Source organism: Penicillium taxi (genome assembly GCF_028828555.1).
Source record: "Penicillium taxi strain IBT 34144 chromosome Unknown utg000004l_segment0_segment0, whole genome shotgun sequence".
In the NCBI taxonomy this organism is placed as follows: domain Eukaryota; kingdom Fungi; phylum Ascomycota; class Eurotiomycetes; order Eurotiales; family Aspergillaceae; genus Penicillium; species Penicillium taxi.
In genome coordinates, this window is record NW_026643206.1 from 4,611,488 (window position 1) to 4,633,461 (window position 21,974).

Sequence of the window (21,974 nt, forward strand, 5' to 3'; positions counted from 1 at the left end):
TTTGAGCAAAGAATAATGAGTATTGGGCGATTGCCAGACAGGTGGCAGTCTCGCAGACTATGAGAGGGAGAAGGAGAAAATGAGAAGTATGAAATGTTGAAGAAGATAGGAAGATGCGAGGACAGGCCCACCATAATATGTGGGTTTTTTCTACATCGGACACACAATACTTCTCCTACTTCTCGATCCAAAGATGTGCTAAGTGTATACACAGATTGCACACCACTGAAGGTGAAGTGTCCCAGTTGAAAGACACTTTGGATCCATAAGTTTCAGCATTTGAGCCACTCAATGGCTTTGCAAAGATCGTGGGACAACACAATAAGTTGAACCAGTACTAGAATAATTTAATTCGAGTCAAGCTATCGTATCAACACTTTTCTAGCGATGTGCTGATTCGGTTCAACCGGTATCAGACGGAATATGACTCCATCTTGACGTGGATTCATGGGGCAAGTGTTCCGAGTCAATAATTGGCAATGAATTGCGACAATAGGTCTTGAAAAATTTATCATCCAGTCTAAAACTACGTACCAGATCCATTGATCAAAAAAGATCTGCGATGAACAAGTGGGTTTATTATAATGGAGTTTGTTTCAAATCCCAACTACTACTTATTTACATGTCCTGTTGGCGGGTAAACACGGTAGATCTAGTTTGACAGTTGTAAGACAGGAGATTCATGTTTATAGTTGCTATTGAAACCTCATTTGTAGCAAGGCGTTGTCTAAGTGCAGTCCATTGAAACCTCAGTTGTAACAAGACGCTGTCTAGGTGCAGTTGGAACTGGATTAAGAATGTGAGGCATAAACAAGAAGCCGCGTGGAGCCGCAACCTATTCAGGCTAGCGCCATATAGCGACTTTTTTTAGGATCTTGTATGGTTTTATTACCAATATTACCACAATACTTCCGGTACTTAGTGAGAATAGTTTATTTTCTATCGTCTCATAAGATCCTTTTTTCCAACCAAGGACATATCCACAGCATATTAGATCTTTTTACGCCCTTCCTCATCCCTGATGATCTACACTGCATGCACAATCAGCTCCTGTGTGAAAGCTTTATTTCACCGAGCCACTTAAGAAGTGGGGAAGAATATATATTACTTACCTGTTTGATCGCTAAATGAATCTGAATTATTTGATGGGGACGCTCTCCTCAACTATATTCAAGAGATTCGGAATTACTGTAGAAAACGGAATGAGTTATATTGGACCTTGGGATCGGCAGGGAGGCATTCCAGTCTGCTTGAAACGAGATGTCTCATTCGCTCATAAACTCCATTCGGCTTCTGATCTAACTTTTTGTGAGAATTCAACACCCAGGCTGTAAAGCAAAAGCTATTCACACATGTGAGCAGTTGGAGTGGGCAATCATATATCCAGTATCAAGATTCGCATTCTAAACAGCTATCAGACGAGTTGGAAGATGACCTGTAATTGGTCGATAAACCTTTTTTTTAAAAAAAAAAAACCGTAGGTATATCGGAAGAAAGGACCTTGAGAGCCTGCCCAGTTGGGCACATAGGTGGCTAGGTATGAGCCTGGGAACGCCTGGGAACGCCTGGGTATTTCAAATGAACGTGCCTAGGTGGGCAAAGTCCTAGGGACTAAGAAAATTCCTAACCTTTCAGGTTCCATCTTTCATCTGAGCAAAATGAGAGCTTTGAATGGTTCCGAAGCTCCATATTAATTCATAAAGTTCAAAAATACACTTTGTCACTTATAAACTACGTCCTACCTAGCAGCGAGCTCCATAATCTAGCTTTATTGGGCGCCTAAGTTTAAGCTAAGATTTGGCATACTGACGTTTTGAGAAGCGCTCTAGTGTCCGGGTAATGAGTTTGGGATGGACACTAAAATAACGTGCAATTGGGCATCGGTCCCCACTAATTGTAGTGGTGAATGGCCGTGGAATTGATATATTTAGAAGCTGGTGGGGCGATGAGGTGAATACTGTTAAAAACAGGGACTTGGATTTTGAACTACTTTGTACAAATAATATTTTGAGGCTTTTTCTAGTTGTACAAACAGTACAACTTCGGTGCTGAAGAATGATAATATCCCAGAAATAGGTGGAACTGGCCAGGAAAGCATCGCGTAGCGAAGTAGGTGACGAAGTAACGCATGTAAGGCCTAATCCATAAGCTGCCAGCTTCTTTCCCAGTCGCAATAAAAATGATGATGGTATCTGATTTTGATTTGAATACTGCAGCATCATTGACGCTACGGAAGGCATTAGCAGGGACCGGTTTGTTCAGGAACTTGCAAACAGGCTTTCGTCATTCCTTGGGGTTCCATTCGAGCATATTATCGACTGGAATACTCTGCGGACATGATCGTAGTGGATAACAAAAGCTTGTCGGCCATAGCCCGTCAAACCCCGAAATGCCGAAGTTTTCTGGATCGATCCACCCACATAAGAATTCCGAGTTGGCTTTCGGTTTGCGTCATAGATTTTTCTATTGAGCGTACCCCATCGTCAACACAACCTTAGCATCCGAGTAAGCATCGGTCGACTCGGCAAAGACAAAGACAGCACAGGGAAAATCGGTAATTTCGTCAACGCGCCTTAGTAGTTGGTCCCAATTTTTGCGGCTGTAAGGCTGCCCACCATGATACTTGGCCTGAAAACTGAAAAGCCTTCGTCCACATTTCAGTGATTTTAGGGTTCTACATGATGGAGATCATGTGATATGTATCGTAGCTTAATTCCTGCAGGGCGAGCCACGTAGTTGGGGATGGCTTTAGTGGCGTTGCGGGTGTTTGAAGAATTTCGGGAGTGTCAAAATCCACCCAATATTATTGTTAAGAATTTGCGACTTAAACAGTGTTGCAGTGTGACACAGGCCCAAGACCTGGACTTAACACGGTGGTATGTTCTGTGGTCGATATTGCTTGAAAAACTAGGCCACTTCCCGTATTCTGCATGGTAGATGTTGCAGATGAATGGTGAATCCTAGATTAATCTAACTACTTATCTGCAGTAACTTCCTAAAACACGTTATATAATTCTCACATCGTAAATGTTTCACTTCCAAGATCGGGGAGCAGTCGACGAAGTCAATGGCGCAACCGATGGGGGCATGCTAATTTGTATTTTCCGTGCTGTGGAAGAAAAAAGTGATCTACATGGAGCAAATAATTGATGGATCCCGGGCCATATGTTCACATAATATTCCATCAAACAAGGATGGTTTTTCGGGGTGGGGGTTCAGCGGGGTTGGGCGGAAAAAGAACTAGAATTCGGAAGATATTGTTATCTGATGAATGACAAAGGTACTAGAGAACGAGAATGACAGGAGCAAGTTCCTCTAAACAATTATTGAGTTTAATGACCTAGATCGTATAGATCGTAACTGAAATACACTTAAATATTTACATAGTGCGGTATTATCGCTGTATTAAATACAGGTAGTTGTGGGTCTATATATTCTCCACTTCGGCTTCATCAATGTATCATGAACTCCATTTTCTAATTGAGCTTCGCCCCTGTCAGTGTACCCTGTTTTGTTGATTTCAGGTTGTCTCGGTCAATGTCCAAAAATAGGTTCTCCTACGTCAATCCTTGATTAGACCGGAAGATGCTCTTCCTAAGTGAACTGTGGATGAAGTGGTAGATCCAGACGGCAGTTGTTTTGTAGATGGGATAATTTCTACCTTTTGATCGATTCATTCATATTCCAATTTATTCCAAGGTAAACAGCTATTATTTGCACAAGTGCATCTTAACTCTGCCAATATATTGCCTGTTTTATACAACTTCTTTGTTCGCCATGCTAAAACTCACGTCGAGCTCGCTGGACATTGTGCCATGTCTTTTTCCTACTGAAAATCTACATGATGAGGGGCTCAAATCAATCCCACTGGGTCTTTCAGTCTCTGATTCGATCAGCAGCGCTGTATTGCTGCAGGCGTGGGCGGTCGTATTACGATACTACGTTGGCAGCGATAGTGTCGCATTTGGTCTGATCGATGATAATGAGCGTTCTGCAATTTGCTATGGCGAGATCCCTGCATCCACTGAGCTGAATGCGCTACAAGTCTCAGGGTACTCAGAGGAGCCAACTAGTCTGCCTATTTCTACGTACATTGCATCAAATCTTGTCAATACCCTTGTGTGCAGAAACGTGAATCCCTCTATGGATGACCTGAAAAAGACATTGGTAAGCTCCTAATATCAAGTTACACTTTCGTTTTTTTAGCTGCTAAATATTGCAGTGCTCTCTTATCCTTGTTATTTCCGATAATTCATCCTTAGCCTACGACTCAAATACCATCGGCGAAAATGTGGCCACCGCAGTGGCTGAGGCTGTGGCCCATATGGCCAGTATAGTCGCAGATAGACCCCCAATCAAAATCGGCGCAGTAGATCTCTTCAGAGAGGCGTCATGGTCACAAATCGAAGAGTGGAATACCACGCTTCCAGAAATGTTTGAGGCGTGCTTGCATGATCTCATTGACGAGAAAGCACAAGAATACCCCGAAGCCATGGCGCTGGAGTGCTGGGATGGCTCGGTAACATACGCACAATTGGTCGACTATTCATCCCGATTGGCGCACCTTTTGATCGCCCAGAAAGTTGGTACTGGAGTCATTGTGCCTGTCTGTTTTGACAAGTCCCTCTGGGCCGTAGTCTCTATGCTTGGTTGTATGAAGGCTGGTGGCGCATTCGTTTGTATTGACCCGGCGCAACCAATAGACCGTGTGCAAACGATTATACATGAAGTTGATGCGAAAGTCGCACTAGCAGCTCCATCTCATCGAGATATGATAGGCAGCTTGGTAGAGGAAGTCATTTCGGTCGACGCAGATATTATCCTCGGTCTTACTTCTTCCTCCGATGTTCCTCCCCGTGCCACCCCTGGCGATACAGCATTTTTAGTATTCACTAGCGGAAGTACTGGCAAGCCAAAAGGCGTAGTGCAAGAGCACCGCGCCGTCTGCTCCAGTGCTAAGCGACACGCTGCTGACTTGAACATTACCAGCGACACCCGTACCTTTCAATTTGCAACCTATACCTTTATCATTAGCACCTTTGAGATATTTACACCCTTGACACAAGGTGGATGTGTCTGTATACCTTCCAAGGAGGATAGACTGGGACGAATAGCCGGCGCAATGCGCGACTTGAAGACAAATTGGGCGTGCTTTACCCCGTCATTCCTACGATCAATTAAGCCTGATGATATTCCGCAACTCCAGACCCTTGTCTTGGCTGGAGAACCAATTCAACAAGACAATCTGGATACTTGGCGCAGCAAGGTAAATATGTTGAATATGTACGGTGCCTCAGAGGCTTCCGTGTGTGTGACTGGGGACTTGTCAGGCGCTGTCGAACGGTCGACGATCGGAACCGCGACTGGCTGCGTGACTTGGATTGTGGATGTGACAGATCACGATCGGCTCGCTCCAATTGGAGCAGTTGGTGAATTGGTCATCGAGGGACCGATCATCAGTCGTGAATACTTCCACCAACCTGAATTGACGGCTAGGATTTTCGTTTCTGACACCTTGTGGCTGAGGAAGATGCGTGGCACAACATCACCATCGCGCGCATACAAGACCGGAGACTTGGTCCGATATGGTACTGATGGTCGCATCAATTTGGTGGGTCGAAAAGACATGCAAATCAAGCTTAGGGGTCAGCGAATTGAGCTAGAAGAAGTTGAATTTCACCTTCGACAAGCACTTCCTCATGGTACCGAGGTCGCGGTCAGCCTTGTTACGCCCGTGGACCAGACTGATCGGCCTATGCTCGCTGCATTCGTTTCCTTGAAGAAGGCATTTGGCGATAAATTTTATCCTGTTAATGAGGATTTTGCTCAGCAGCTTGAATCAAGACTGACAGGATGGAAAGCCAAACTAGCCGGCACAGTCCCAGGCTATATGGTTCCAGCTACCGTGGTTAAGCTTGAATATATGCCCTTAACTGCATCTGGAAAGACGAACCGCAAAGCCATCAGTGAGTTTGCGTGCACACTGACATTAGCGGCTTTGACGGGGTCAGCAAAGAAGAAGCACAAGGAGCCCACCACAAACACTGGCAGAGCACTTCGTCGCATGTGGTCTGATATATTGGACTTGGAAGAAAATGAAATTTCTGCCAACGATAGTTTCTTTCAATTAGGTGGGAACTCCATTGATATCATGAAACTCATCAACCTTACCCGCAACGTGGGTATTGGGCTTAAGACGGAAGATGTTTTTACCCACCCTGTACTGGATGATATGGCTGAGGTCACGTCAGAACTAATTGAAGAACTTTTCGAGGATATTCCATTCAGCCTGATTCATGAGGAAGTCGAGAGTCTTATCGAAGAGGCCGCCGTGCAGTGTCAGGTTACTGAATCGATGATTGAGGACCTGTACCCGTGTACCGCGATGCAGGAGGGCTTGATGTCCCTATCAGATAGCAGGGACGGCGCATATGTGGCCCGCCATACGCTCTCTTTGAGTCCAGCTATAGCTATTGATCTTTTCAAGCGCGCCTGTCAGGAAGTAGTGACCGCGCATCCCGTTCTTCGGACTCGCATCATCTATCCAGAACAGTCTGGTCCACTACAGGCTGTTGTCAAAGGGGACATTGATTGGCAGATCGCCGAAAGCCTGGAAACCTACATGGAAGAGGAAGAGCTGCGCACAATGAAGGCTGGTGAGCCTCTCACTCGGTATGGCCTTGTTCCCGATCAGGAAGGGTGGACATTTATCTGGACCGTTCGTAAGTGATCCCCACTCAAGAGTGATACATTTAACTCAATGCTAATTGAACTGAAGATCATGCTGTTTATGATGCCTGGACTCTGGAATTGACTTTTGATCGCCTAAACAGGGCGTATAAGAATCAGTCTTTCTTGCGGGATTCCACATTCAAGGCATTTATAAATCATATACTCAAGACCGATGTTGATGCTACTCGGAGCTTCTGGCAGGAATACCTCGCAGGTGCCACTCAGACGGAGTTCCCTCGGGCTATTTCTACAGCCAAGCAGCCCGTAGCCGATGCTTCACTGAAGTATGATATGACCCTTACCCGTAACAACGATATGGCTGGAATAACTCTCGCATCGATGATCCGTGCCGCCTGGGGACTCCTGCTCGGCTCTCACTCGGAATCAACCGATGTAGTATTTGGCACGATCGTCTCTGGCCGGAATACTCCAATTGCAAATGCATCCCAACTCTTTGGACCGGGCATTGCCGCAGTCCCGATCCGTATCAAAGCTCCTGATAGTGATACATTGACAATTCACGAGTTCATCAGCGAGGTGCAGGCTCAGTCAACGGAGATGATCTCATTCGAACAGACTGGTCTCCAGCACATTAGGCGTGTGAGCGAGGATGCTGCCGCAGCCTGTGACTTCCAGACCCTCCTTGTAGTGCAACCGTTCAATCCAAAACACGTCTCTACAGATGAAATTGACCTGCGCTCTGTTTCTGAGGCCAATGCAAACTTCGGCACTTACGCTCTCACTATGGAATGCAGTCTAAAGACCAACGGAGTGATTTGTGCAGCTCACTATGACTCCAGTCTTGTCTCCGAAGAACTTGTGCAACGCATCTTTGGCCAACTAGAGAATATTCTTGATCAAATGTGCTCTTCCACGGCAGACAAAAAGCTCAATGAGCTGGTTTTGATTAGTACCCAGGACCAGCAGAGTATCCGGAAGTGGAATAGACATATTCCAAAGCCTATCCACAAGACTATCCATGAGATTATTGGGGAACGCATTGCCGAGCACCCTGAAAATGAGGCAGTATGCTCCTGGGACGGCTCTTTCTCATATTCCGACCTTGAAAAACACTCTAGCCGTCTCGCGCGGCGACTTTATCAGCTGAATATTCAACCTGAAGAGTTTGTCCCATGCTGCTTCGAGAAGAGTCGCTGGGCTATTCCGGCCATGCTGGGTGTTATGCGTGCTGGCGGTGCATTCCTCAACCTTGACCCTTCGCAGCCTGCCAGCCGTATCCAGCTGATGATCAAGAAGCTCAGAGCGCAGAAAATTGTCTGTTCACCTCAGCAGTATGATCTTTGCCGCAGCATGGGCGACGAATATACCATAGTGGTTCTAGACGATAACACCCCTGACACATCTCTTGCAGAGCCAGCTCCAGTCGATGTGAAGCCAGAAAATAGTGCCTATGTTATTTTTACAAGTGGTTCAACTGGAGAGCCAAAGGGTACAATAATTCAACACGGCCACTATGCCAGCGGATCTGCGACACATGCACCAGCAATGTTGATCGATGGTAACACCCGAGCCCTTCAGTTTGCCTCCTTTACTTTCGATGCCAGTATTGTTGAGACGCTCACCGTACTGACTGTCGGTGGATGTATCTGCGTCGCGTCCGAGGACCAGCGGAAACGTGATGTTGCCGAGGCTGTTCGTGCGACAAGAGCCAACTGGGCAGCTCTCACGCCTTCGTTTGTCAATCTTCTCAGCCCTGACGACATTCCCACTATCAAGGTACTGATTTTGGCTGGAGAAGCCATGTCTAAATCGCATGTTGAAATATGGGGACATCGTGTGCGATTAGTCAATAGCTACGGGCCATCGGAATGCTGCGTCGCATCAACCGCCAATGTTGATGTGACGCTAAGCACTAGTCCACGTAATGTTGGATCTACATGCTCTGGTGTAGCGTGGATTGTAATGCCCACCAACCACCACCGGCTGGTACCCGTGGGTAGCGTGGGGGAGCTACTTCTGGAGGGTTGGAATGTCGGCCGTGGCTATCTTGATGAGCCAGTCAAGACGAAGGCAGCCTTTGTCAAGAATCCTCTCCTGATGGACTTGGGTGATCAGCTGAGACCCCCAGTCGTCTACAAGACGGGCGACTTAGTCCGTTACAATCCCGATGGATCATTAGAGTTCCAATCCCGTAAGGATACTCAGATAAAGCTGCGCGGCCAACGTGTAGAATTGGGAGAGATTGAGTATCAGATTAAGCATAGCCTGCCAAACAAGCCTGATGCTGTCGTCGACATCCTTTGCCCCAAGGATGCCTCGGATAAGCCTAGATTGGTAGCATTTATTCCGGTTCCCCCTGAGGAGGCACTCGAGGAGCCAGAATCCATTATTGCTCCACTCAGCAAGCGTCATTTGGCTTCCCTCTCAGGCCTTGAAGACCGACTGGCCAAATTCCTTCCCATGCATATGATCCCCAGTGCTTATCTTCCCGTGTATTATATCCCCAAGATGCCATCTGGTAAGACGAACCGCAAGGCTTTGATCCATATCGGAAGCGAATTCACGTATCGCCAGATGGCCGAGTACTCTGGGGTAACCGGGGATTCGCGCCCACCCACCACCGATACGCAGATCACCATGCAGCAGCTGTGGGGAGAGGTCTTGAAGATGCCCTCTGCGCAGATTAGCCTGAACGACAACTTCATTCGACTAGGTGGAGACTCCATCACTGCCATGCGATTGGCCTCCGCGGCGCGTGCCCGGGGTATTCCTCTGTCCGCAGCCACCATCTTCCAGCACCCAACATTAGAGACCATGAGTGCAACTGTTGATACTTTGTCGCACAAGCAGTGGCCGCAGAGCTTTGAGCCCTTCTCCACCCTTGAATCGATCCCTAAGTACAAACTTCTCGATGAGATTGTGATCCCTCAAGCTGGTGTAGATGTGTCCCAGGTGCAAGATGTCCTGGAAGCCACCGACTTCCAAAAGTTGGCAATCACTGGAGGTCTCAACCAAACGCGTGGATGGAGCAATTATCTCGTCTTTGATTTCACCGGACCCATTGACCTCCGCCGACTGCAGACTGCATGTGAGCAGATCGTGAAACATCATGATATTCTCCGCACAATCTTTGTATCAACGGGCTCTCAGTTGATCCAGGTAGTGCTCCGTTCGATCAATCCTGAATATTGCCTACACACCCAGGACGAAGAAGATCCAACCGAGTCCTTTATACGCGAAGATCTTGCCCGATCACCCCAGCTAGGAGAGCCTATAGTCCGGTTCATGCTCATCAAGAACAACGCTATCCACCACCGGCTGATTATGCGTATCTCACACGCACAGTACGACGGTGGTTCTATGCCTCTCCTAATGCAGGATCTGCGGGCCGCTTACCGTGGTGAAAGGCTGGCCAAGCGACCACAATTCACCGACTTTGTTCGCCTGCAACTGCTAACTAGTGATGGTGCTCAAGCATTCTTCACAAAATTGCTTGGGGGTTCTAAAATGACCTCCGTCGTCTCTCACAGCAAGGCTTCCGTCACAAACGTTCTTAATACGATGCTCTTAGAGATGACAAGCCTGGTAGCATTCAAAAACCACGGCATTACTGCTGCTACCGTTGTCAAAGCGGCTTGGGCGCTGGTCCTAGCCGAGATGGCAGCAACAGATGACGTGGTTTACGGACACATGGTATCCGGGCGCAACCTGCCTCTTAATGGCGTTGAATCAATAGTGGGACCTTGTCTGAACATTGTCCCCGTGAGAGCCAACATGAAGGCAATGAAAACTATTCTTGACCTGTTGGATGCCATACAACAGCAGCAGACAGACACAATCCCGCACGAGAGCATGGGCTTCCAGCAGATCATCAACGACTGCACCGAATGGGCACCAACGACGCGCTTCAGCTCAGTCTTCCAATACCAGGAATTTGGCGGCGAGGATGCTGCCCCAGGTCAATTGGTTCCTTTCGAGAACATCCTGAATTGCACGCCTGGCTTTGTCTGTCCAGCTCCAGACGCCTGCGATATGTCCATCCTAGCTACTCCTGCTGGTGAACAACTCCGTATCGAAATGATCTTCTCTAGTCACGCTATGTCGCGTGAGCTTGCAGAGGGAATGCTGAAGAATTTAGTTTCCAAGCTGGCGCTGATCTCTCAGTCTGTCGAAGCTCCATTGAACATGCACGATATATGCGCAAAGGAGCCACAAATTCCGCTGGCAGAGCCGGGCAGCGAGAGTGATGGGCTTGATGGTGTTGTCAAGGCTGTTGTTAATGAAATCAAATCACAACCTAACGGAGCGAGTATTGTTGATGGTGAGGATGGTGCTCCAATTAATCAGATCAACCTGTTGGCTTCGGTACGGATCAACTAGATGACCGCCCGATCCCTTCGATATACGTCTTCTAATTCAATCACATACATCCTCGATTTATATTACATTGTCTATTTCGCGACCGGCTGAAAGTAAATCTTATTGGTACTATTTGAATACCTGCAAATATTTCACCCGATTGGAGTTGACTGACTTGTGTAAATTAAGTATGTTCTCAATACTCCCGAGGTCCCACCTCGGTCTTGAAGGTGTCCACAGGAATTGATTGAATCCCAATATTCTGTCTCTTTAAGCATTGTTAAAATATAGTTCTACATGAAACCTTGGCTTATACTTTTAACGTTTATGACTCCAAGATTCTGGGGAAGTTGACTGTCTAGGTGATCTTGTGATATATACCTCCAGGGAAGGTCTACATCCGCTATACAGCTTCAGTTAACTGCGACTTCACCTACCTCAACATGTATCAGGTCTCCCTTTCAAGGATCAAGGTTGACTTTCAGCCCCATATCCAGAGCCATTTCATCAATCTTATCATAGGTATCCTTCCAATCGGAATTCCTATCACTCTTCTCCTCATCATCCTCTCCTTCACTCATATCCTGTCAAATAAATCTTTATGGGAAAGCCATCGCGACTGCGCAGTGAGGTCAAAGTTAAAATGTAGAGCTCAGTCATTTATCAGAGATTAGAGCATTGAATATGTTAGATAAAACACTAATTACCTTCACAGCCTGCATTATAACTATGTGTCCGGGTGGTCATTCTTACCCAATCACCTACATACCTCGTCTAACTATCAGTTCCGCCTCGGCAACCTTAGAAGATTGATCACACTCTCATATATTATCAGGAACAGCGCTGATGAATTTAGTAAGTGGCTGACTGCACTCAAATTTATACAGAAAGAATTAAATGTGCTCATAGCTGGATATCACAATCAGATTCTGATCTCTGAAACCACTTGGAAGCCAGTAACAACTTTAAACGACCATAATATCATACAAACGATTGAAAGGAAAATGATAGGAAAAAAGTTTGTCCTACACCTCTCAGTCAGGTCGAAGCTGACAATGAAGGTTGGGTAAAAAAGATGTTCATGAAGAGTGCGTAACAGCATTTCACAGTCTACTGATGTGAAGACTGGCCCATATTGTCATTGTTGGTCGTTGGGGCAGTGGCTTGGGCTGCAGATGTTTGAGCTGCAGTAGACGGGACTGTAGAGCGTGGTGCAAGAATTGTAGGATTGGTGACGGTCACAGCAGGAAAAATTAGAGCTAGACCGTAGTTTAGGGCAGCAGGAACGTGGGCAGGACGATAATTATGCAAAACATAAGTTGCTATTTGGAATTTAGTATGTGTGGTCCTTCTTAACTCATAGAAAGCTTCAAAGTAGATTTACCCCGTTCTCTGAAGGCACAATGGCCGGGAAGGTTCAGAATCATTGCCCGTTCAGCGCGAAATGCCGCAAATCGTTGAATGCAATGGGGGCAACTGACTTCATCACGAATACCGGCTGCAATGACATTGTAGGCATCATTAACACGGGCAGGTCCCATAAGCACGACAATATCAAAGATTGTATCAAGTGATATATCGTCCGGCAAGTGAATTGCCATCTCTCGCATCGTTTCCAAGGCATTGACGCAATACATAAGAGGATGGTCACCTCCACAGTAAATGCACCGCCTATCCATTATAGTAGATTTGAAAGCTACTATTAGAGGATGAGATTTTGGGAAGTTGAGAGGTGGGTGGTGATGAAGGAAGAAAATAAGAAAGGTGAAGGAGGTTCTTTGCCTTCTACTTTAGGTACGCGCTCAAGAAGTGAATTTAACCAACAGTTAATTCCTAGTTATGTTTTCACAAGAGTGAACATGATATTGAATTTCTACTTCAGAAATGTCTATGTACAAGCTATGCCCCGACTGAGGAAACAAAAACAAAAACAAAAACAACATTCCGAGTGTGATAAGTGAAAGTGAAAGTGAGAGTGAGAGTGAGAGTGAGAGTGAGAGTGAGAGTGAGAGTGAGAGTGATAGTTGAAGTGAAAAGTGAAAGGTGAAAGGCGAAAGTGAAAACTAGAGTGCTATGATACATTCGAGTGCACGCCATACAGAGGCCAGCATAAATGATTGAGTGCTCTTTATTCTTAGCCCAGTGCTTGAAACTAGCCATTCTATAGTCCTGAAAGAAGTTTAACTACTTCATAGCTTATTATACCTTCAATCCTTATAAGTAATGCCTTGTAATTTTGCTCTGTTTGGCAGTGAGGAAGCGCCTCAAGTATTTTTCGTGATTCAACATAAGGCTGGCCGCTATTATATAGAATCAATCATCTGATGAATAGTTGATTTAAAATGAACCTGACAGAAAATCATGATGTTTGTGCACTGCCACTCATAGGACCTTCTCTCAGGATCTAAATCCTATAGGAATGTACCAAAACCTAAACCGTAATTAGCTAATATTAATAGAACATATAGTTGATAACTGGCTATTATCTACTAACTTACCTCTGATCTGTCCCCCATCCATATCGGTAACTATAGCTTTAAGGCCTTCATCATGTAAGTGGTAAAACCTTTGGGGTCATCAAGTCACACTCTTTACAAGAGAGAAAACACGTTCATACTGCAAGGGTTAGAGTCCAATGCAGCTGGGCTACCGTAAACAAGAGAAGAACTAGTGTGAGAAGGCTACCAGAGGACAGATGTGTGTGAAGTCCCATAGGGCTCAATCCCACTAGGGTAATTGAAAACAAGAACAACTCTTGAAGTCCTTCGAGAGTCCGAAGACCTCAGGGAATTAAGTACATCAGGAAGTGACAGATCTCTAACTAACTCACCCAGGGAATCCCTATTCCCCCAGTGATCGTTGGTGCCTCTGGAGATCGGTATTCGCTACCATCTCGAGGCCGATCCTTGGTCGGCTCACCGACTCCGGTGATCCCTGACCGCTAGCCAAGCCAACTTATGTAGAGAGTCCCCTTCTCAGGCTTCTGGCGGCTCCCAATCTAGTCCCTCTTGTTGTATCCTACACCGTCACAGTTCGGCTAAGTTGTAGTCACGTAGATGATTCTGCCACAGTAGCATAATAGCGCTTAGCATTGTCTCTTTTGAGCCAGACCCGTTTGAGCCATTTTAAAACCGAACGAGGAAGACGTTCAAAAGTTTAGGACCGGTGATTTTGGGAATAATAGCTAGCATGTCGCCGGTTCAACCCACCGTTCAGTTCAACCCACGGCCCACATCACCGTGTAATTCATTTCATGTGTCTATTAACAAGTCTGAGCTGAGCTGAGTAACACGGCGCATCGGCTCCTTTCGGCTCCTTTCGGGGGTTAGACGTGGGAAATGCTGTGAAGGCGGACTTGAGAGTATTGTACACAACAAACTCATCTTGCTCCCGGTCGCGCGACACTAAAGCGGCGCTCAACCATTGCTTACCTCACTGCTTCGCTCCATATAATCTTCATTTTGAACACTGGAAGTACATACGACCACAGGGTGTGGAGAACAGGGCTTCCCGTCCGCTCAGCCGTACTTAAGCCACACGCCGGTCAGTTAGTAGTATGGTGGGTGACCACATGCGAATCCTGACTGTTGTATGTTTTTGTTTTTGCTTTTTATATTCAGCCATGTCTAGCTACTACACCAGTTTTTCGCACGTGAGTATATAAATCTGTCAAGCGCGAGATTTTTCCTTCAAAATGCCCCTCCACTGGCATTCTAAGCACTTAATCGATTCTGTAACAGCTAATCACGATAGCAAGGATGAAAATAGATTGAATAGTTATATCAAGAGTGATTTCTAATTGTTGTAGAAATATGTAGTGTTTCCGCATTACATCTCAGCGGCTCATGAGTATGTCGAAAAATAACCTTAGTAATGCTAGTCCTGATTGGGACTTGACAGAGGTTTGGAGTTGAGCATCAACGTGCAATTTACCCAACCCAACCTGACCCAATGCTCATATCTATGAGTGAGGATATTGTAAGGATCAAAGTCCCTTAGAGATAGAGTCGCTTATGGAATCCGTTTCTAGGATCATTGGTGTCTTACCCTTCGAATTGTATGAGCTGTAAGGCTACAACATCTACCTCAGCGCCCATGCCTCACCAAGCATCTCAACAACCATCCACCCTCCTATACCATCCTTCCATCCCCTGTTCCTTTATAATTACCTTTATCACTGTCCTCGGCGACATATGCCTTGACATTGAGCTTGAATGGGCTGATCAGGTCTTCCTTCAAACGAAGACCGGTCACGATCAAATCGCGCGAGAGAGCCTCAGCGCGAAGGGCAGAGGCGGACCACGAATCGTATCGGGAGAGAAACCAAGCCGGGTGACAATTATTGGCCGGTTGCTGGAGGGATTGAGCACTCTCCCGTTGGCGGGGCTTGGGATATCGTGAGCAGGGGTCAAACACCACACCTACAAAGAAAAAAAAAGCATACCAGCTCGCATGCACGATCAATCATCTTAAGCAATTGGTCACTGTTTATCATGGACAAAGCCTCGATGATGACCTAGAGATGATGGGGCCGTTGAGGTTGTAGTTAGAAAATATTTTCACGTTAGAGATGGAATCTCACTTACGAACCAAAGTCCAGTTACCTCTCATTTGCTTACGCGATATTTAAAGGGCTACTCAAGAAGACACGAAACTGGAGCTCGATATTTCCGAAGTTTAAACTACTCTTCGAAGAATAAAATTTGTGCCAGTGAGCGCGATAAAGCACCACAACTGGCGTAACTTGTAGCCACAATTTGATCATATTCAGAAGGCACAGGCATTGGACTGTTGCTGTGAGGGTCTGAAATAGGCCCAAGGATCACATCTGACGACAACCATTCTTCACTAGGGGGCTGGGCACTCAGCCGAAGCCGAGTCCAAGTGGCGATCACCTCCTGCCACTCCTTGCCCTTAGACTCCCATGTCTTTAGCCCTCTGAAATCGGTGTTTTTAAAAATCATCAGGGCACCTGCCCTTCTACCAAACTTGAGAACCCAGTCCAACGAATTTGATGCGTAGATCCCTGGTCCAAATTCATTGTCGTATGCGTTACTTGAGAGAGTTGGGATAAAGAACGCCATCAGCGAAGCTAGCGCCGGTCTGGTGACGACTCTGAAAATCAAATTGCCACCCAGCGACTGAGAGTATTGACGGATGGTGTCTACAGTCTTTCCGGACCCTTTCATCTTTGGAAGTTTGGCCACCTCTATATGGGAGGGTAAGTCTCGCATGCGGGCGCAGGGGTATAATTCGTTCGTGCTCATACATGTGATAGTTGTTGTGACCATCGCAGGGATAGAATCCAGTACGACTGGGCGAATGAATGGAGAGGGGTTCCAAAGGGCCTCTCCTGTCGCGCGGTTAAACATGTCCGCGGAGATTTTGCCCTCGGCGAACAAAAACGGCAACACCCAGTCGACTCGTGCAGCGCGAGGTACTCTGATAGTTTCATCTTCCAGAATATATGCTGAATCCAAGGCGGCTTTTGAAAGCTCATCCAGTCCCCCTAGCCAGAAGAGGCTGCTCAGTGGCCCGATGTATTGGACATGGTCTGATTTCGTTAGTTCTGAGCATCTCTTGCATCGTGAGTATATTTACCGTGGCTGTCCTCCTCAAGAAGCTCCAGGATATCTGGCGGGATTAAACCTGGGTATCCCACCTCCCGAATCCATACAGGGCGTAGGCCCCACGAACTCAGCTGGCTGGGCTCACGCTTCTCTTCGAAATCCTCTTTTAAGCCCTCTTCTTGTTGAATCCCCTCACAGCTCATGGCTTCGTCAACAGATTCAAATAGAGTGGATTCTTGTGATGCAGTCGATATTGGAGACGGTGCTGTGGAGCAGCTTGTAATGCTGGATGTCGCGATGCTTGACGTTGGAGTCGACTGACCTGCGTCAGCCCCGAAATTTCCTCCACAGTACTCTTGGCTCATCATCCCTGCAGCTGGCTCAGTAACCGATCAATGATGGATGGAAATGGCACAGTCGACTCCAGAGGTGGTTTAGTTCAAAAATTGGAGACTTCCGTACAGGCTATACACCACTACTATGCTCCTTCCTATCTAAAAACTATATAGGGAAAGTAAATACATGTCATGTTTAGGCATAGTTCGCTGCCTTTCCGAACATAGTTATATGCTACGCCTAAATTGGAAAGGTCGATGATCTTCGATCTATAGATGGACCCACGAAAATCCCACGTCTCTTGGACTAACTTCGGCTACCTTCGAAGGTCAGCGATTAATCTAGCTAACCCATCTCATACCATTTGTCCTATACTACTTGTTGAACTCTGACCATACATGTTCAATACTAAGATATTGGTAGAAAGAGAAATATTACAGAACTCAGGGCTTTAAGCATTAATCATGATCTAATTTATCATTCCGCGGGCCACTAGGTTAAACTATTATAACAAATGAGTTCTCTCCAAGGCTTTACTCATACTTTTCCCGAATTACTTACAGTAATAGTTAATTAAGAGAAAAAGATGCCACCTGACTCGAAATAATTGGGCTCTAGCGGCGATGCGCCTTGTGATATAAAGAGCATTCCAGCGATTACGGAAATACATGTGTTAATGATTAGTTGAATGCGATATGTCAATTGTTCTTTTTTCAAAACCCTGGCGAACGAATGCATGGTGATATGCAGCAGAATTATGAAAAGAGGGCACCCAAGCTCACCTATACCCCCACCCTAAGCAGAGTTCTATCGCTGCTTTGGGGTGAGCTATGTGATAGGGGTTTTTGGACTATTGGCCGCGTTCCATAGGTGGCTTAAGTACGGCTGAGCAGAAAGTCCTGTTCTCCACTGTGGTCGAATGTGATAGAGTATTTGGGAAGGTGATGTATATAGAGGTATGGCTGGTAGTCAGTTCCGTATCAGCTGAGAAATGGATGAATGCCGCTTTAGCATCACGCGACCAGGGAGCTGAGTGAAATAGACAGGGTGAGACCAAGCTAATGCATGACTACTGTAATAATCATTGAATATTGTTGGAATATGGAACAAAGCAGTCATGTGATCAAATTGTTACTTTATAATAGATAGCAAACTAAGAATGAAAACCAGACTTTACAACCACTTCAAGAAGACACACAGATATCATAGGGGCGTAAAGCGTTACCTGTGATAGGTGTCAGAAGTGGGCGTTAGCCTCTCATCACCTTTATCGAATAGCTATTCCACACTTGATACAGGTGTACCGATAAATATTTAAAGACTATTAGATAGTGCTATCCCTGCTGAAATAGTGCTAGAGACAATATAAATAGATGCCATCAAGTAAGACCTCATAGTATTCACAAATTAAAGGTTGGAAAATCTCTGAAATAAGAAAAGAACAACTTAAACAATGACGAAAGCAGACATTATGCTGTGGAAATATGCAGGTGGTCACAGAAGAATAAGAAAAAAAATGTAGTAGGGAATAAGATGTGAATGCATGGCACCTCTCAATTAGAAAGGGACAGTCAGTGACGATTAAGTAGAAGAATCTGTTTCCTGAACATTGTCTTCAATACCGAAGTTACAACGACATGAGTGGAAACTGAGGCCTAAAAGAAGGCTTCAGTGAGGGTGATTATTTCACTCTCACTTTCAGCTTCAGTCTCTCTCACTTAATACGTACTCCTCAACTGATAAGTCAGGACTCCACTCGGTTATGATGTGCTATTCAGCCATTTGACTTGCAAGGTCAATTGATGATGACTACTAGAGCTGGAGGACAAAGTGGAAAATCAAATCTCGAAAAGGGAACCTTGGAATATAGTTAACAAATGTACCGTGCTACTGCTACTGCACTGCTGCAGGTGTTTCGTAATAAATCGTAAAATCTGTTTAAGTAACATGACTAGGTAAGAACCGTGTGACTGGTACTTTATCTAAAGTAATGTATTAGTTGATGACCAAGCCAAGGGAAGCGAATCTAGAGAAAACAGTGCATCGTCACCCAAGGCCCATTCAAAGTCTGTCAGGAATTGTTCATCAACATGGAACGAATTCAAATCTGGCACAGTACTGGAAGATCCAGCAGGTACTGAATTATCAGATTTGGGATCAATACCCGGTGCTACATTTCCCATATCAGTCGCGGCATTCAAACGTGAGCGAGAATAGCCACTACCTTCAGCCGGCTCCGGGCCTCCCCTGGCCCGTGACTGTGGATCGAACTCATCTCGCCACCACCAGACAGTGTCAAGAACGGGGCTCAGTACCAGTCGACTGCGTATACGCAAAGCAAGGTACTCGGATCCGTCAGCTTTGCGAAATGCTTTGCGACTATTCCAGATCGAGTTCAGCACGGTCACTGTTCTTCCAGCTAGGTCATTGCTATCAACAGACATCTGCTTTGCTAGGTTGATTGCAGTAAATAGTGAGGATCGGGCACGAATAGCCTCTATAGCTTTGGACCCACTGCTACTCTTGAGAATTCTCAACAATGAGGTCGACGCTATTAAGAGCCCAAAGCACATCTGAACGGGTACCATCGCCAGACAGGATACCCGGACTGTGAGGGATTGAATGCTGTCAATCACATTACATGCGGTTACAAGAATGCGTGGAAAGCAGTTGCTGGAAAAAATCGTTTGAACTTTGAAAAAATGAAAACTCTGGATAGCCATTCGACAGATAAATATGTCGAATCTTTCGTCATCTGCTCCAACCCAGTCAGAATTGGACGTAATTTCGGCTTCGGTTTCAGGGATACATGCCTGTGACAGCTTGGGGCTCAAGATCATCTAAGTGGCCCTCGAATGTTGTGAGTAGAACGTCTAATGATCGTTCCTGGTCAGGTGACATAGAGCGTATACCATTCTCAAGAACCGCTACACTGCATCGTGAGATGAGGTCTTGGCAGCGTATTTTCAGCGTCATCCATGGTGCAATGTTCTCCAGGAGTATATGACGATGTGAAGGATCTTGCGCCTGATTAGCTCGTGGCAATTGTCCCTTTGTGACACAGACCCTGCTCCCAAAAGTTAGTCAAATTAGTCATTCTCTAATAGATACCAAAGGATCATACCGCTGATACACAATTATTGAATGCGCCCATAGTTCTGACCGACGCAGTAAATCATTCTCGGACGGTATGGGCAATCGACTGCGTGAAAATTCATGGCTTGACATAGGAATGTGAAGACCATTCTGCATAGCAACATGAAGTAAAAACCCTCCCAAAGGGAATGTCACATCCGGGTGATCGCCCTTTGGAAATGGCCATGTGAGTAGAATCAGTAGACCTTGGATAGTATGCCACGGCGGAGAGTTTGACAAAGCTGATAGAAATGCCATTTCTTTGATACTGTGGGCCAGAGCTGGATACAATGTTGGGTTCCGAGGATAAGAGCGACATGAAACTCCAATCACTGTCCAAAAAAGGAACGGAGACTGCGCATAAAAATTGTTTGGTTGGCTGCGTGGGTCAAGAATAGGGAGAAACTGGGCATAATATCGAAAGAAGCTGCACATAAAATTAGTGGAAAATTTTGGTAAAGTGAACAGGCAAGCGTCGTAACTAACATTTGAAAAAGATCATCAATCTCCTCACTTGTGACCAGGATATCATTGAGATTCCGATTTTTTGTGGTATTAGTCCCTAATACCGGTCTCGGCATTTCATGTGTTAAACTTCTCAGCTGCGAAGTATAAGAATCAGTGGGAGCCCGCGACGGAACAGAAGCCACGTCAATTCCAGGGCCAGTCCGTATGCCCATTTCAGCTGCAGCTGTCAAAAGTGAAATGGGCGATGAATGAGGATCTGTTGATTCAGAAGTCCGCAGCTTCCGCCGAAGCTCATCTGATTCACGCTCTAGGTCCGAAAGACGTCTGCGCCCGAGGAGTATTAATACGAATATTCAACATTAGGTATCTAGCATGAATATATACTTCCGTTTGTGGACTCGTTTGAAGGGGTCCGAAATTATACATGTCGCCTTGACCTTACGGCAACGAGAGCATGGCTGATCAGGGTCAAGATAGACGTCACATTTAGCCTAACAGGAATTAGCCCGTACTGGTCCTCAGATTTTTGGAGCCTGAGCCAAACCTTCTGCTGGCGGCATTCCGTGCACGCCTTCTTCCCTTTCTTCAGCGGCCTGCGCATAGCTTCGTTAGCGGAGTCAGGCTAAGCTATGAGTGGATCCTTACGTCGTCATATACTCGTAATGCTATATTAATCTGGGGGTATGACCGTGAGGTCTAGGAAGTCGGGACTATAGCGAGACAATTCAGGAGTGCAAAACCGGCACTGAATAATAATGAGTACGGCGTTGTGTATGAAAATGATGATAGCTCGCCGGCCCAGGCATTATTATCTCGAGGTCATCCCGGCACCGGAGTAACCCTAAACGAGCCCCTGATTGGTTAATATATCTCACCGCTATTGAACTCCCATCTTTTGCATAAAATGTAGCAAAAACGAACAGTAAATAAATTTCAAAGGGGAATTTCAATGAGGCAGAAGATAGATCTACATAGGTAGGAAATTCAAGAAACAGTTGTTTTCAAAATCAGTCATACCTTTACACTCTTCTTACTTAATTTTTAAACAATAAACAAAAGTTTCTTAAATTGTTTTTGTATTTTCGTGTATTTTAATAATACTGAAACGTCGAAGAAGGTAATTTATACGAAACAGCCTATGTATGCTGCCGTGTGCCCCTCCTCCCATTTCTCCCTTACGGAGGTTCATAACGGCCACCGCAAGATAGCCCATAAAACTGAAAACAGAATACGTATTTTATACCTGGCAGAATCTTTAAATACCCGTATCACGTATCACTCTATATTACAAGTCGATAGCCCTAAATTGAGGAAGTCAAACTTCAAATACTATTACTACTAAAATAACGAAGTAAAATAACGGAGCAAAATGTATTGTCTAAAGCAATTATTTTTAAAAAAATTCAATAAATG

At 45.7% G+C, this 21,974-nt stretch overlaps 4 protein-coding genes across 4 annotated transcripts; 1 reads left to right on the forward strand and 3 right to left on the reverse strand.

The window, feature by feature from the left end:
* Positions 1 to 3,777: 3,777 nt before the first annotated feature.
* N7495_006590 (uncharacterized protein) lies at positions 3,778 to 11,073 on the forward strand (the record flags this gene model as incomplete). The annotated part of the gene is made up of 3 exons (XM_057209241.1): positions 3,778 to 4,167; positions 4,223 to 6,722; positions 6,779 to 11,073. The coding sequence occupies 3 exons, from the start codon at positions 3,778 to 3,780 to the stop codon at positions 11,071 to 11,073; spliced, it is 7,185 nt and encodes a 2,394-aa protein (XP_057063015.1).
* A 1,089-nt stretch (positions 11,074 to 12,162) lies between these two features.
* On the reverse strand, positions 12,163 to 12,731 carry N7495_006591 (uncharacterized protein; the record flags this gene model as incomplete). Its single annotated transcript, XM_057209242.1, has 2 exons — positions 12,163 to 12,374; positions 12,455 to 12,731. The coding sequence occupies 2 exons, from the start codon at positions 12,729 to 12,731 to the stop codon at positions 12,163 to 12,165; spliced, it is 489 nt and encodes a 162-aa protein (XP_057063016.1).
* A 3,003-nt stretch (positions 12,732 to 15,734) lies between these two features.
* Positions 15,735 to 16,825, reverse strand: N7495_006592 (uncharacterized protein; the record flags this gene model as incomplete). Its single annotated transcript, XM_057209243.1, has 2 exons — positions 15,735 to 16,606; positions 16,654 to 16,825. 2 exons carry the CDS (start codon positions 16,823 to 16,825, stop codon positions 15,735 to 15,737), a joined length of 1,044 nt encoding a protein of 347 aa, XP_057063017.1.
* A 2,115-nt stretch (positions 16,826 to 18,940) lies between these two features.
* On the reverse strand, positions 18,941 to 21,162 carry N7495_006593 (putative C6 transcription factor (Leu3); the record flags this gene model as incomplete). The annotated part of the gene is made up of 6 exons (XM_057209244.1): positions 18,941 to 19,713; positions 19,772 to 20,025; positions 20,083 to 20,520; positions 20,580 to 20,885; positions 20,946 to 21,052; positions 21,106 to 21,162. The coding sequence occupies 6 exons, from the start codon at positions 21,160 to 21,162 to the stop codon at positions 18,941 to 18,943; spliced, it is 1,935 nt and encodes a 644-aa protein (XP_057063018.1).
* Positions 21,163 to 21,974: the final 812 nt, after the last annotated feature.